The following is a 16,050-nucleotide window of genomic DNA, read 5'->3' on the forward strand; positions in this document are numbered from 1 at the left end:
ACACCGTTTCATCATTGAGATATGTGCAAACATACAAAAGCCTTAGAGTAATGACAACGCCTGTTTACTGGTACAAGTTGATCACTATAAGAAGGGCAGCACAGCAGCTTGTTGCTCGCGCCACAGTGGGAGAGGTTAGGGGAGGTGGTGTTTGTGGCTCACACGTTATATTTCCAGTGTTAACGTGTCTGTTGTGAATGCAAAACCGTGTGAAAGAAACCCAGAGAATGTCTGTTGGCTGGTGAGAGAGTTGGTGTGAAATACGTTAATGTTATTTAGAGCGAGTCAAATAAGTCACTATATCGTAGAAGAAAATCGACTAAGTGAGCAGAAAACCCAATATTCCTATCGAGATGACTAATAGATTGATTTCTTGTTTGACAGCGTGTATATGTTTATTTATTGCACCCCCCAGGGGAAAAACTAAATTGAATGAGACTTCAAAGTTCCTAGTGTTCCTCCTACCGTGCTTATTGAGGTTGGCCTCCATGTGGGAGGAGTTTCCAGAGAGGCTGTCCATGGAGTTGGGGTGGGTCCACTGGGACAGACGGGACTGGGGCTGGGGAGGCTCCTTCATGGACAGGCCCCCCACCTCCATGCAGTTTACATTCATGTTTGGATTGAGTCCAGCTAAGAGAGAGAAAAAATCTAACATTGAATACACAGCTCAACACAAACCAGATAAATAAAGGGACTTATACTGACGTATATAAGGCTTACTAGTTACACAAACAGCTTGTTTGTGAGAGATGTAGAGAGAGCGTAGGGGCTGAAGGAGTGCACGTGTGAGTGACAGTGTGAGTGCTGGACTCACAGAGGGGGTAGGGGCTGTAGGAGTTGGGAGAAGACTGCGGCTCTTTGGTGTGCAGGTCGGAGAGACCCGGTGCCTGGGGGTGGCCTGGGAACGAGTCCAGGGCTGATTTGCCTTGGCCGGGGTGCAGGCCGGAGTGGGAGCCGGGGGGCTGCTGCTTCATCAGCAGGGCCTGGTACAGCTGACGCTGGTGCTGTTGGATCTGCTGCTGCATGTTACTGATTGTACGTGCAACCTGGAGGGGGGAGGAGAGAGATTGAGAAAGAAACAGAACAGGAGAAAAAGGGGTACAAAGGAGAAAAAGAGTGAGGGCATAAGGTTACAATGACCAAGACCAACAGACCGTGGCATGACTCCTACAATCAGCACCTCATCAACAGTCACTTATCTGGTGGGAAAAGACAGCCTTTAGTGCAGCGGTTCCCAAAACTGGGGTCTATGAAAATGGGGTCAGGTTTGTCTTTCAAAATCATTGTAAATGTGTTTAACATTAAACATCTAAAATCAAGAGGATTCAAATCTAAAAGTATAAATTCAACCAGAGCCCTTAGGTAGCGGGAAAAGGCCGCACTTCTCCATTGCACTTGAATCATTCTCACTGTGAATGACTATGAAACTACACACTATTGCAGAGACTGATATTACCAACCGCAATTGATATGGTGAAAACAATGTGTGGGGAAGCAGAGGCACAGAAAATCACATCAATTCCTTTGTCAGATAACACTGAATTGACAGCTATAGTTAGCAATCAAGAGGAAACTGACTGAAAGACTCAAACTGAAAGACTCAAACTCCCCACCTTATTCTCTCCAAATGGACGTTAGCTGTGTGGGCCGAGATGCATTGACTTGTCAGGGGATGCTATTCACGAGGACATATTGTTCTGTCTCACGATTCACAAGCATGAAACAGCACAGGTGATGTTCAGCGTGGCTATATTGACGAAAAACTGAGTCCACTAGTTACGAATGAGTTTCAATCTACCATAAGGATGCATTGTATGATACACCCACTGAGTTATAATAAGTACACCGAAAGTAACTGGCAGCAAGAGCGCTGAACTCGGATATGCAGCAGGTAACTTCGATTGTAAACTACATCGCGCACGCCTGTTCCCAAAACTATGCGGAGATATGGGATCAGAGCATGACAACGTTCCATTTCAAACCGAGGCTTGGTGGTTATCGAGGGGGAGTGTGGGAAAGATTTTTTATTTTTTTTAAATTGAGAGGAATTGTCATTTGCAATGGATGTAAAAAACAGACTTTGCTGAAAATAAAACATGTCTCCTTGCCTATGTAACAGACATATTTGGGAAACTGAAAGCAATCATGCAGGGCAAATACAAAAAAAAGGATACAGATGAGTGACCAAATCAGCGAAATCCGTTTGTGATCCTGGATCAGTAAGTGAAATGGAACAGCTGATCAAGCTGCGATGTCAAATCAAAGTTTATTTGTCACGTGCGCTGAATACAATGCTTACTTACAGGCTCTAACCAAAGGCGCAAAATAGGTGAACAATAGGTAGGTAAAGAAATAAAACAACAGTAAAAAGACAAGCTATATACAGTAGCGAGGCTATAAAAGTAGCGAGGCTACATACAGACACCGGTTAGTGAGGCTGATTGAAGGAGTATGTACATGTAGATATGGTTAAAGTGACTATGCATATATGATGAACAGAGAGTAGCAGTAGTGTAAAAGAGGGGTTGGCGGGTGGTGGGTGGGACACAATGCAGATAGCCCAGTTAGCCACTGTGCGGGAGCACTGGTTGGTCGGCCCAATTGAGGTAGTATGTACATGAATGTATAGTTAAAGTGACTATGCATATATGATAAACAGAGAGTAGCAGCAGCATAAAAAGAGGGGTTAGGGAAGGCACACATCCGGGTAGCCATTTGATTACCTATTCAGAAGTCTTATGGCTTGGGGGTAAAAACTGTTGAGAAGCCTTTTTGTCCTAAACTTGGCACTCCAGTACCGCTTGCCATGCGGTAGTAGAGAGAACAGTCTATGACTGGGGTGGCTGGGGTCTTTGACAATTCTTAGGGCCTTCCTCTGACACCGCCTGGGGTAGAGGTCTTGGATGGCAGGCAGCTTAGCCCCACTGATGTACTGGGCCGTACTCACTACCCTCTGTAGTGCCTTGCGGTCAGAGGCCGAGCAATTGCCGTACAAAGCAGTGATGCAACCGGTCAGGATGCTCTCGATGTTGCAGCTGAAGAACCTTTTGATGATCTCAGGACCCATGCCAAATCTTTTTAGTTTCCTGAGGGGGAATAGGCTTTGTCGTGCCCTCTTCACGACTGTCTTGGTGTGTTTGAACTAGAGGTCGACCGATTATGATTTTTCAACGCTGATACCGATACCGATTATTGGAGGACCAAATAAAGCCGATAGCGATTAATCAGCCGATATTTTTTATTTGTTTGTAATACTGACAATTACAACAATACTGAATGAACACTTATTTTAACTTAATATAATATATCAATAAAATCAATTTAGCCTCAAATAAATAATGAAACATGTTCAATTTGGTTTAAATAATGCAAAAACAAAGTGTTGAAGAAAGTAAAAGTGCAATATGTGCCATGTAAAAAAGCTAACGTTTAAGTTCCTTGCTCAGAACATGAGAACATATGAAAGCTGGTGGTTCCTTTTAACATGAGTCTTCAATATTCCCAGGTAAGAAGTTTTAGGTTGTAGTTATTATAGGAATTATAGGACTATTTCTCTCTATACGATTTGTATTTCATATACCTTTGACTATTGGATGTTCTTATAGGCACTTTAGTATTGCCAGTGTAACAGTATAGCTTCCATCACTCTCCTCGCCGCTACCTGGGCTCAAACCAGGAACACATCGACAACAGCCACCCTACCCTCGAAGCAGCGTTACCCATGCAGAGCAAGGGGAACAACTACTCCAAGTCTCAGAGCGAGTGACGTTTGAAACGCTATTAGCGCACACCCCGCTAACTCGCTAGCCATTTCACATCGGTTACACCAGCCTAATCTCGGGAGTTGATAGGCTTGAAGTCATAAACAGCACAATGCTTGAAGCATTGCGAAGAGCTGCTGGCAAAACGCACGAAAGTGCTGTTTGAATGAATGCTTACGAGCCTGCTGGTGCCTACCATCGCTCAGTCAGACTGCTCTATCAAATCATAGACTTAATTATAACATAATAACAGACAGAAATACGAGCCTTAGGTCATTAATATGGTCGAATCCGGAAACTATCATCTCGAAAACAAAACGTTTATTCTTTCAGTGAAATACGGAACCGTTCCGTATTTTATCTAACGGGTGGCATCCATAAGTCTAAATATTCCTGTTACATTGCACAACCTTCAATGTTATGTCATAATTACGTAAAATTCTGGCAAATTAGTTCGCAATGAGCCAGGCGGCCCAAACTGTTGCATATACTGACTCTGCGTGCAATGAACGCAAGAGAAGTGACACAATTTCACCTGGTTAATATTGCCTGCTAACCTGGATTTCTTTTAGCTAAATATGCAGGTTTAAAAATATATACTTCTGTCTATTGATTTTAAGAAAGGCATTGATGTTTATGGTTAGGTACACGTTGGAGCAACGACAGTCCTTTTTCGCGAATGCGCACTGCATCGATTATATGCAACGCAGGACACGCTAGATAAACTAGTAATATCATCAACCATGTGTAGTTATAACTAGTGATTATGATTGATTGATTGATATAAGATAAGTTTAATGCTAGCTAGCAACTTACCTTGGCTTCTTTCTGCATTCACATAACAGGCTGGCTCCTCGTGAGGCAGGTGGTTAGAGCGTTGGACTAGTTAACCGTAAAGTTGCAAGATTGAGTCCCTGAGCTGACAAGGTAAAAATCTGTCGTTCTGCCCCTGAACAAGGCAGTTAACCCACCGTTCCTAGGCCGTCATTGAAAATAAGAATGTGTTCTTAACTGACTTGCCTAGTTAAATAAAGGTGAAAAAAAAACATCTGCGTCCAAAATGACCGATTTCCGATTGTTATGAAAACTTGAAATCGGCCCTAATTAAAATCGGCCATTCCGATTAATCGGTCGACCTCTAGTTTGGACCATTCTAGTTTGTTGTTGATGTGGACACCAAGGAACCTGAAGCTCTCAACCTGCTCCACTACAGCCCCATCGATGAGAATGGGGGCGTGCTCGGTCCTCCTTTTCCTGTAGTCCACAATAATCTCCTTAGTCTTGGTTACGTTGAGGGACAGGTTGTTATTCTGGCACCACCCGGACAGGTCTCTGACTTCCTCCCTATAGGCTGTCTCGTCGTTGATCAGGCCTACCACTGTTGTGTCGTCTGCAAACTTAATGATGGTGTTGGAGTCGTGCCTGGTCATGCAGTCGATGTGACCATATGTGCAGACAACACATTCACGGGTCACTATTGAGGAGTTTCGGTTCCTGACTCAAAAGGAATACTGTGCCGTCTCCCTCCAAGAATTAAAAAACTCATAGTACGCCGATTCAGTGCGTTTGTCTGCATTAAAAACAAATATCAATCCAGGTTGGATGTGACAGGAGAGATGAGGTGCGCACTATGGACCACACCCCTTGACTTTGAGAAGCTCAGACGCGGCATGTATCAAGCACACCCATGTCATTAGTGGTGGTGACATAATTGATCTTATGTCAGACTAATTTGTAATTGACTCTCATAGCCCCACATTAAAAGTATGTGATGGTGAGTTGAGAATACAAATCAGAAATACTGTCAGAATGTTTTGCAATTGACTGCCATAGCCCCAATTAAAAAAAGTAAACATGGTCTGTTAATCACATGGTTGGGGTCGCGAGAACTTTCAGATATCAAAATGGGGTCACGTGCCAAAAGCGTTTGGGAATCCCTGCTTTAGTGTCTTACCACAGATTATTTTACAGAAGTTCCCAATTTGCAAGAAAAAAAAGGATCCAACCACACAAGCAACCAACTTCTGTAACCACTTCTCCATACATTCTATAGAAATAGCAAGTTTGAGCAACTGGAGGTGCTTTTGACAAACACATTTCCCCTGACTCACACGCAACTTTAAGTAAGCATATCCGGTCTATTTCAACACTCATCGTAAACAATACAATTTATAGCACATATCTACAGGTATTATAGATTCTTTGTCAATGATCAAAAAATGTGACCGCTGATTATTTTCGCAGATGTTGTAGCTCAGACCCTATTTTGATATTATCTTTGGTGTTTGAGTTGTGCCTGCCATTGGTTGAGACACCATGTTCTTCAACACAGGGTGGATGTTCTGAAATGGGAATACATTTTAAATGTCAACTTTCAAAATGGTAGCAGGTCCACACACCAGAATGTTGACTTGAATGCGAATATCAGTTGTTTTACATCATACTTTAAGTCTTCCATAGGAAACATATTGAGATAAAACAAATAATAAAACAGACATTTATGTTGACATTCAACGGTGGGTGGACCAGCGGCCATCTTTGTCATAGCAATTGGAAGTAAACATTTCAATTCAAATGTCAATGATGTACCAGCTAAATTTCATCGGTTTGAAGGGATATGTCCATTCTGTTTCTATGATTGAAATGACACACCTTGATTTCAAGAGCATGCCGTATCAATCGATTGCGAGCACAACAAAAAACCTCAGATGACGTCAAATCGGGTCCAACCTACAACATATGCCGAAATGCAAAAACGCTAAATATAAATATATATATAATAAATTGAGGTTATGCGGTTTTAGATAAACGACGTTAAAGGATGTATTTAAAAAAAATACTTTACATTGTCTTTTGAAATTATAAAATAGTTTGTAAGCTTTTAAATGATATCACGCTCAACGGTTGATCTTCTCCAGTGATGAAGACATGGATGTAGGTAGGGTATGCAAAATGGGTAAACTTTGAGCACCTCCATCTTCTCACTTTCTGACCACTTGTACCATGGGCAAATACGTATGGAAAGTTAGGTTCAAAAGGAACGAGCCAGAGGGTCACACACAGTGATGGGAATGTATAGGTGTTGAAACAGGGGCCTCTTACTTGCTGCTCTTGTTGTCTGATGGGGCCGGAGACGTTGCGCTGAGCTTGCATCATCTGCTGCTGGATTTGTAAACGCTGGTACGCCTAGAAACAGAGAGAGGCAAAGAGAGAAAGAAAGCGATGGAAAGAGGCAATGCAAGAGAGCGAAAGGCAGAGGGAGACGAAGAGAAATAGAAAGGGTCATCACCTTATCCAAAAGACTGTGGGGTACCCCTGAGGGTGTCCATAAAAAATACAATAAGAATAGCCCATCCTGTCTGGTTCAGTGAGTACGAACCCTGTTTCTAATGCAGACAGGCCCATCCTGTCTGGCTCGGTTAGAACAAACCCTGTTTCTAGCGCACAGGTCCATCCTGTCTGGTTCAGTGAGTACGAACCCTGTTTCTAATGCAGACAGGCCCATCCTGTCTGGTTCGGTTAAAACAAACCCTGTTTCTAATGGAGACAGGCCCATCCTGTCTGGTTCGGTGAGTACGAACCCTGTTTCTAATGCAGACAGGGGCCTTTGGCTTGTACTCACCATTTGCAGTTGCTGAAGTTGGTACAACAGGGTCATTTGTTGAGGGTTTATTGGTGAGGTTAAAAGTGCAGGGTTCAGACCAATGTTTTTTGCGGCAAACTGCAAGAGCTGTGCTTGAACCTGGAGGGGAGGACAAGGAGACAGAGAGAGAGGAGATGAGAATTGGTCAGAACATCTCAAAATATCTTAAAACAACAGAGTAAAGCAGTCATGAAGAGAGCCTGGGGCTGGGGGACAGAAAACGTGGTGTGTGTGAACGGAGAGAAACTTGGCTGAGGCATAGTGTGTGTGTGTACCTGAGGGGTGAGAAACTGAGGCACTTGAGCGCGTAGACTAGGCTGGGAGGAGCCGAGAGGCGGCACTGACGGCTGAGGAGGCGGCTGCTGCATGGCCCGGGATAGTGCTGCTCCACTACTGCCCAACATTCCACTCTGCATCTAGACACCCACACAAACACGAGAGGAAATTACTAAATGTCAATAAGAGTTGACATGGCAATCACTCATTCCCTACAGACAGCCGATGAATAGGATGTCCCTCACAATACACAACTCTGGCTCACGCAGTCTCAGAGAAACCACAAATAAAGACAAGCTATTTCTCCACCACTTCCCAAATCATCCAGGGTCCATTTGAAAGAAAATAGTTGAAAACCTAAGGTCTACCGCATTGAACCACTGACCAATATTGGAGAAACTGGCACATTTGGGGTGCATTCAGTTGGATTAAATGGTGATTGTGATTAAATGATAGTGCTCTTTAAATGCCTCCAGCAATATGTCAATAAAGGAAAATGAGACTTATGTAAAGAGAACTATGTTCAGTGTCAGACAAGAAGTTGTTCAATTCAATAATGTTATGACAGAGTTAGTGCTTTGTTGGCCTTTCAAGGACTCTCATGTTCTATAAAGGACTCGTATTTCTATGGCATCGCCTCTCTGTAAAGTTGACGATACAGAAACTATCCCATTTCAATGGGCTCCGCAGGCAAGGTTACGGACGTAACGACCCTTGGGAGAGTGGTGGAGAGCGGAATGGAATTCTCAACTACGTTCAAAGTGTTTTCCCTTTAGTGTCGCATATTGAGGCCCCTCTATTCTCCAGCTCCTGGCAATGGGTTCATGAAGTGTGTGTGTGTGTGTGTGTGTGTGTGTGTGTGTGTGTGTGTGTGTGTGTGTGTGTGTGTGTGTGTGAGAGAGAGATTGTCATGTAAGCATATGTGTGTGGTTGTGTGTTACTGTATACTTATCTACAGTAAATGTGTTTGTGGTTATGTATACATGTGTGTTTTTGAGTGTTAGTGTATACCTATGTGTGTGTGTGTGTCACAGACGGGACCTGAACCAACGTCTTAACCGTTAGCCATAATAGAACACTCGCTCTCAGGCCGAGGGTGACACTAATCGCAGGAAGGGCTACCTCATTACGAGACTGAGGCACAGCGCATGCGTTTCACCCCCCCCTTACCTGTCTGTTGTTCAAGTTCTGCATGTTAAGCCCCGGGGAGCCCAGGGCCAGCCCAGGCTGCAGGTTGTTAACCAGGGGGAGCTTCAGGCTGACGGGAGAAGGCAGAAACGGTGAGGGGGGGGCGTCATCTGACAAACCACCGTCCTGGAACCAGGGAGGAGAGACTAGATCAGTCAGTCAGCAAAATCATTTCAGTTAAATCAATCACTTTTTGTGTGTATGGCACGCTTTACAAAGGACACTGTAAACTTCTCAGAATCCCAATCGCGGTAATAAGAAAAGGTGGGACTGAAACATGCCCAAGACATGCCCTGTATTTTCACCATTCATTTTTCATAGGCACGTGCGTTTGTGGTTTAATCCTTCGTCAATGGACATGCCTTTCACTAGCTGTCTTTCTATTGTACGGACACGACGGCTGTCGATTCCTGACACGACGGCTGTCGATTCCTGACACGACGGCTGTCGATTCCTGACACGACGGCTGTCGATTCCTGACACGACGGCTGTCGATTCCTGACACGACGGCTGTCGATTCCTGACACGACGGCTGTCGATTCCTGACACGACGGCTGTCGATTCCTGACACAACGCCAGTGGTATTCATATAGTACCTTGTCTAGGAATGGGCTGCGGTCCGAGGAGGGGTCTTTGGAGAGGGCCTGGGGACGGCAACCCAGCGGCTTGTTCATCCCGTTGTTGTAGTCTGACATGCCCATGCCCCGCTTGTCCAGTTCAGTCTTCTTCTCCAACAAAGCGCCTTGGGAGAGAGGTCAGATAAATATGGAATACACGTGCACAGCAACAAGCAGAAACACACGTAGATGTGCGCCCACACACAGTCAGACACACACACAGTCAGACACACACACAGTCAGACACACACACAGTCAGACACACAGGGAAAACCTACTCATGGCCTGATCCAGGTTCATGTTGTTGCTCTTCAGAGCCTCCTCGGCAGGATCCCTCTGTAACACAATGACAACATGAGACACCCAGTCAGTGACAACTTCAACTATACAATACACTGACTACATGCTTGATACATACATTTAAAATACATGGATTCTGAAACTATTTGAAATCATTTCAAATACTTCATATCTGTGCTCGACTGAAATTGCCTGGCTTAATGGACAAAATAATAATCACAAAACCGTACCCCCCCCCCCCCCCCCCCCCCCAGGAGGCTGGAGCAAAAGTAGTTTAAATATATCAAATAGTATTTGAACCCAGGTCTAATTCTGACATTGCAAAATGAATCACATTCATACCGGGAAGCCCATGTCAGTGAGCTGCTTGATGAGACGGTTCATGATCCAGGCTTCGTCTGGCTGGTTGCCCATCTTGCCCTTGGGCGGGCCCTTCTTGGGCGGCTGGCCCCACGAGTTACAGGAGGAGCTGTTCTCCTGGGAGGCGGGGCTGTTCCACATGTCTCCGGCGTCAGCATCCCATTGGCCAGAAGACATGCCCATCTCCTCCTCCCTCCCGCCTCCCCAGCCGTCTTGCATAGATTTGGGGGCTGGAAGAGGAGCAGTGCAGGGTAAATGTCGTGGAGATGAATACCAAGTAAAAATTATTTAGTAAGTGCCTTGTTGTAATATAGCTGGTTCACAGAAATCTGACTGTAGTGCCTAAACAGTAGTATCAAGCTAACCTTAGTATCTGTGTTTCTGCTGTACCAGTATACTGCAGTCTTGAGTCTAACCATAGCACGTAGACAAGCAAGCATTTCACTGTACCATGTGACTAATACACTTTGATTTGACTTTTGACTGCTTGCAAAGATCAAGGGCAACCCCTTTGCGTGCAATTGTAATGCAACCACTTGGTGCCAGTATTGTCACACAAGTCCCTCCTTTTCTTGCTTGCCTTCTAGTATAAAAATTCATGCAATAGCAGAAATAGTACAAGGGAAACCGCCAGTGACACCATGTTCCTCAAGACATCTAGAAAAGCAAATCTTTAAAACAGAACTTTCAGCTGCTTACAAACACAGAGTATTTTATATTTTATTTGAAGTGAGTGTTAACCATGTTTGTACACCAACGGCGTGTGGTCCTAACCTGGCTTGCAGGGTGCAGGTCCAGAAGGTCCATTGTTGCCCCTCCTGTAGGGTCCATTGGGCTCGTGCCCCCCATCGCCCCAGCCTCCAGGAACACCAGGGGGTTTGCCCCAGGCAGAGGTGCCGTTGTCCACTGCAGGAGAGGGGCCAGCGGGTTCCCCCCATGCCGGCTCTGGCTTGGGCTGCTGGACACTGGGCAGCTCCCCCCAGCCTGGGAGAGGAGGGAAGGACATATTTATAAATGTATGCTTTAAAGTGATGTGTGCGTCACTTTATTGCAAGTATATTCACTTACAAGACCAGCAAACAGTGATCAACAGACATATTGTTAGCAGTTACAGTCTGGCAGTCTAGTTTTACTGCCAGCCAACTGGTTCCATTACTGATGAAAATGTAACCATAAAACTGAGGAACAGTGTGTGCTAGCTTCCATTCATTCACTTGCACTACACCCCGTTCTATTCTCAATCCTCAGGCTTTTCCTCCTTGTAAAACAGTGAGCCAAGTTGTTACATGTTAATCAGGGGCAGTATGGCTGTGTACCAAATGGCACCCTATTGCCTATATAGTGCATTCATTTTGACCAAGGACCTTGGCCAAAAGTAGTGCACTATATAGGGAATAGGGTGCTATTTTGGAACGTAAGCATAGGTTGATGCGGTGCCATGATGCTGCTATATATAGTCAGAGGGCTTTCAGGCTCTGACAGAAGAGTCCGGCCAGGAGGGAGGGAGAGAGGTAGGAAAGGAGGCAGGGAAGGAGGGAGAGAGAGAGTGCAGAGAAGGAGGCAGAGAAGGAGGACGGCAGCCGTGACTGTTTAACTCCTGGCCCAGCTCCCAGACCCTCTTGTCTGAGCTGGCTGAGTCCACCGAGGAGCACTGTGAGCAGGCAGACTAGAGCAGTGTGTGCCAAGCCTGGTTGATCAGTCTCTGGTTACTGGGGTTGTACACAGAGATAAACAGCAGGGGGCACTGGTCTCACTCTCATCCATAACCTTTCAGCGAGAACAGTGCCTTCCTGCCAGTCAGCTTTCACTGAAGCTTTTGTCTTTGCAGTGGGGTGCCTTGAAAAGCCCTGGCACGGTGCATGTTCAATAATGCCGAGCGATTAGTGCTTTTTAAGGTCGGTTTGGTTTCGTTTATACACATTTTCAATTCCAATAATTTAACATTAAATGCACTATGCATTATGTGGGTTAAATGCTGCAACATAGAATAAAACAATTAATAAAAGTCCCATGATGGCAGTGACTGCCCATTAACTGCTTATCAACCTTCATTCACAAATATTTCACTTGTGTTAATTAAATGGGTTTTATTTGATGACAATTATTTAATTCCAAGTCATCATCATCTCTATAGAGCTGCTATCTATACTGTCTGACAAGCCCACTATTTTAGTAGTTCTTCAAAGTAAATAAGGCATACTTTTATGACTGCTGAATAGCAGCTATCAATCACTTAGATCATGCATTATCAGGTAGAGAGACCTTGCTATGCAACTGTTCTCTATCCCTCTTGATCACACATTCTTCGGTCTCTTATGTAGCAGGCGTAAGAGAAACAGACCGGACAAGTAGGCACGTAATGGATTATGATCATTGTAGGTAATTACCAAACTCCTTACCACATCGCACAGTTCGGGCTTCATCTGTTTCATATCTAAAGAAACTCTGCAATGTGCACATTGAGCTCACAGAAAACCGCAAACAAAATGGAATTTAAATAATTGAACCATGTCGCTCAATTTGTTGTTTAAAAAAAACGATGAATCAACATTTTGGTTAATCGCACTAATATTCAATGACAAAATATATACTAGAACGTTGGATATTTCCTCAGACACAAGACATAAGTCTCTCACTTGTAGTCTTTCCAGTATAGGTTAATCACAGGGCTAATACCACAATACATTACAGCGGTGCATAATAACCAGTTTAACAGACATTTCAGACAGTGAGTGGGGTCAGTTTCTTACCTGGGTTGGCCATTGGTGGTCTGCCCTGGGGTCCACCGCCCTGGTGCGGGGCGGCGGTGTTGGGGGATCCATTGTTGTTGCCGTGGTGCTGGCTGTGTGGCAGGGGCTGTCCGTGGTGCGGGTGGTGGTGGTTCATGTGGTGGTGGTTGTTGTTGCTAGGGGGGACGGAGGAGTGGTTGTGGCTGTTGTTGACGGCCATGCCTCCATTGCTCTTGCTGGTCGGCGGCTGGGTGGGGTTGTTGCCTTGGTTACCATTACCTCCAGTGGGGTTGTTGCGGTCCCACATATTCACGGTCTTGTTGTAGGCGCTAGGGTCTCCCCAGGTGGACGTGCCGTCATCGATCTCCATCTTGCGGCGGATGGAGGGAGGAGAGGGTTCCTCCCAGCCGGTGGGCTCCATCGCTGGGTCGGGTTTGGCTCCGGAGCTCCCTGGGCCCCAGCCGGGGTTGGAACTCTGCCTTACAGATGCAGGGCCGCCCCAGGACCCCATGCTGCCGCCTCCCGTTCCAACACCACCACTATTTCCGTTGGGGCTTTCCTGGGGCTTGGAGCCCCATCCTGGTGCTGGGCCGTTGGGGCTTTCCTGGGGCTTGGAGCCCCATCCTGGTGCTGGGTTGTTGGGGCTTTCCTGGGGCTTGGAGCCCCATCCTGGTGCTGGGCCGTTGGGGCTTTCCTGGGGCTTGGAGCCCCATCCTGGTGCTGGGCCGTTGGGGCTTTCCTGGGGCTTGGAGCCCCATCCTGGTGCTGGGTTGTTGGGGCTTTCCTGGGGCTTGGAGCCCCATCCTGGTGCTGGGCCGTTGGGGCTTTCCTGGGGCTTGGAGCCCCATCCTGGTGCTGGGGTGTTGGGATGCTGGGTCTCCCCCCAACCACCACCTCCAACAGCAGGAGAAGGCTTCGACGCCCAGCCGCCCCCATTTCCTCCACCTCCTCTGGGGCTGTCCTTCCACCCTCCTCCTCCTCGTCCATTTCCTCCTTCTCCTTCCCACATGTGGCTGGAGGATCCATTCTTCTTCACCTCGGCCGGTTCTCTCCACTCTCCTCCATTGGAGCCATTGGAGCCATGGCTGCCACTTCCGTGGCCGGAGCCCCAGCCGTGGGAGGACTTGGGACCCTCTCCCCAGCTCTGGGACTGGTTCTGCTGGGACTGGTTCTGCTGGGTCTTGGTTGGCCCGTCGTCCCAGGTAGGGGAGGACTTCCCCTCAGGGACACCCCAGGATTGAACTCCACTCTTGGGGCCATTGTTTGTGGTGTTGTGGCCTTGGGCCATGGGCTCCCCCCAGCCACTGACGGAACCGTTGGGGGCCTTGTTGACAGGCTGCTCCCCCCAGCCTGAGGGTGGAGGGCCTCCCCAGCCTGAGGGGCCCTCGCTCTTGCCTCCGGAGTCCCCTGAGCCTGGCCTCTGAGATGGTCCCAGGTTGGGGTTGGCTCCCCCGTTACGGGGGTCCGGTGGAGATCCGGAAGAGGGGCTGTTGGAGCCCTTCCAAGTGTCCCCTCCAGCACCTCCCCTCATCTCGCTGGTTTTCCTCTCGTTGGCGGCGCGCTGCTCCTCCATCTCCCAGGAGGTGTGCTGGCGGACGGGCGTCTGGCCCCAGCCTGTGTTGCAGAGCACCCGGGGGTCCAGGTCTTGGCGAGGCAGGGGAGGGGGGCCTCCGTCCTCGCTGCCGGTCCCGTCCCTGCGGTGGGAGCGCCCCTCGCTGCCCCCGCTTCCGCTACCCTCACTAGTCGGGGCCGGGGTTGGCTGGCCCCAGGAGCTTACCTGCTGGTCCTGGGCTTGGCCATCTGAGGAATCCCAGCCTCCTTTGGCCTCGCCTCCACCGCTGGAGGGCTTCCCCCAGTCTCCTCCCCAGCCTCCTTCTCCACCGCCACTCCCGCCTCCTCCGCTGCCAGAGTGGCCCCAGCCGGACATGCCTCCGGAGGGTGCCGTGTCCCAGCCTGAGTTCTTGGAGGAGTCAGCGGATGTCTTGGTGTCTCCGTTGCCCCAGACGGAGCTCCCTGCGTCTCCGTTGAGCTGGGAGGACTCTGTAGGAGACTGGCCTCCCCAGCCAGGCAGGCCGTGGATGGGGCTGAGTGGCTGCTTAGTGTGGTGGCTGTTTTGTCCGTCAGTGTTAAGGTTGGGATGTTCCATGCTGCTGAAAGACACATTCTTATTGGAGGACGGGGCGTCAGGGCTCATCATGCCTCCCCAGGTGCTGCTGCTGTTGTTCTCGTCCCCTCCCAGGCTACCGTTGCCCAGGCTGCCGTTGGGAGGTAGTGAGGCAGGGTTGGGGCCACCTCCAGCCCCCTCTTGCCCCAGCACGGGCCAGGCCGAGGGGTTGGCGTTGGGGTTCAGGTTCAGGCTAAAGCTGGGCTGGGAGTTCCAGCCGGGTGCTCCTCCACTCCGGCCCATGTTGGGCCCTAGGCCGTCGGGTTTGGCTCCCTCAGTGGGGCCCATGGTGATGGGGCCTGATCCGGAGCCCCAGCCCCTGCTGCCGATGGCTCCAACTCCCTGGCCACCGCCAGGCTGCATCATGCTAGCTACGTTAGTGACGTTAGCTTTGAGAGAGGAGTAGTGGGGCTGCTGGCTAGTAGCCCCCGCGGCCATGCTCATGTTGCTGCTGGTCTCTGGGTTCGTACAGTCAGCGGCTGTGGCACATTCTGAAGGATTCGCTGGTCGGCTGTCGCTGCTGCGACTGATGGAGGGCCAGGCCTCGGTGTCGCTCCCGTCGATGATCACTTGATCCCAGCTACTACTGGTGGTGCTGCTGCGGTCGGTGGCTGGTGGTAAGGCTCCCCAGTGGGGATTCTCATACTGAGCACCAGGACCACTCTGGAAGGGCAGGTCTGGAGGAGAAAAAGAGAAAGATGTATTTAAACATTTGAGAAAGAGAGGGACAGAACACCATGTAATAAACTCCCTCAGCTCCTAGAGGAAGTCATTGTACTGTCTCCCCTTGGTTGGTTAAACTGTTACCATCCGACATGGCAGCAGTCAGAGGAGAGCGATGGTCACGCTCTCCTGATCTGTTCTCCAGTCAGATGCCTGCCATAATCAGAATGTACAGCAGACTGTGCCCCATATCCTATTAGCTATGGCAAATCCATATATTCCTGCTTTGGGGCAGTCAGATGTGGAGTGGCTGGGTGAGCGATAGGAGCCCTCCCTCTCCTACTTTCAC

At 48.2% G+C, this 16,050-nt stretch overlaps 1 protein-coding gene across 5 annotated transcripts in view; it reads right to left on the reverse strand.

The window, feature by feature from the left end:
* The window catches only part of LOC139568494 (trinucleotide repeat-containing gene 6C protein-like), a 63,127-nt gene that overhangs the window by 16,166 nt on the left and 30,911 nt on the right, over positions 1-16,050 (reverse strand). For all 5 annotated transcript variants that reach the window (XM_071390351.1, XM_071390349.1, XM_071390348.1 and 2 more), the window contains 11 exons: positions 12,896-15,715; positions 10,920-11,129; positions 10,128-10,375; positions 9,764-9,821; positions 9,465-9,610; positions 8,851-8,994; positions 7,680-7,820; positions 7,384-7,503; positions 6,864-6,947; positions 815-1,046; positions 466-630 (listed from right to left, as the gene is read on the reverse strand). In XM_071390351.1, coding sequence (XP_071246452.1) covers positions 466-630; positions 815-1,046; positions 6,864-6,947; positions 7,384-7,503; positions 7,680-7,820; positions 8,851-8,994; positions 9,465-9,610; positions 9,764-9,821; positions 10,128-10,375; positions 10,920-11,129; positions 12,896-15,715 — 4,368 coding nt within the window. The remainder of the gene's footprint in view (positions 1-465; positions 631-814; positions 1,047-6,863; positions 6,948-7,383; positions 7,504-7,679; positions 7,821-8,850; positions 8,995-9,464; positions 9,611-9,763; positions 9,822-10,127; positions 10,376-10,919; positions 11,130-12,895; positions 15,716-16,050) is intronic.

This window comes from Salvelinus alpinus, chromosome 2, assembly GCF_045679555.1.
Source record: "Salvelinus alpinus chromosome 2, SLU_Salpinus.1, whole genome shotgun sequence".
Classification (NCBI taxonomy): domain Eukaryota; kingdom Metazoa; phylum Chordata; class Actinopteri; order Salmoniformes; family Salmonidae; genus Salvelinus; species Salvelinus alpinus.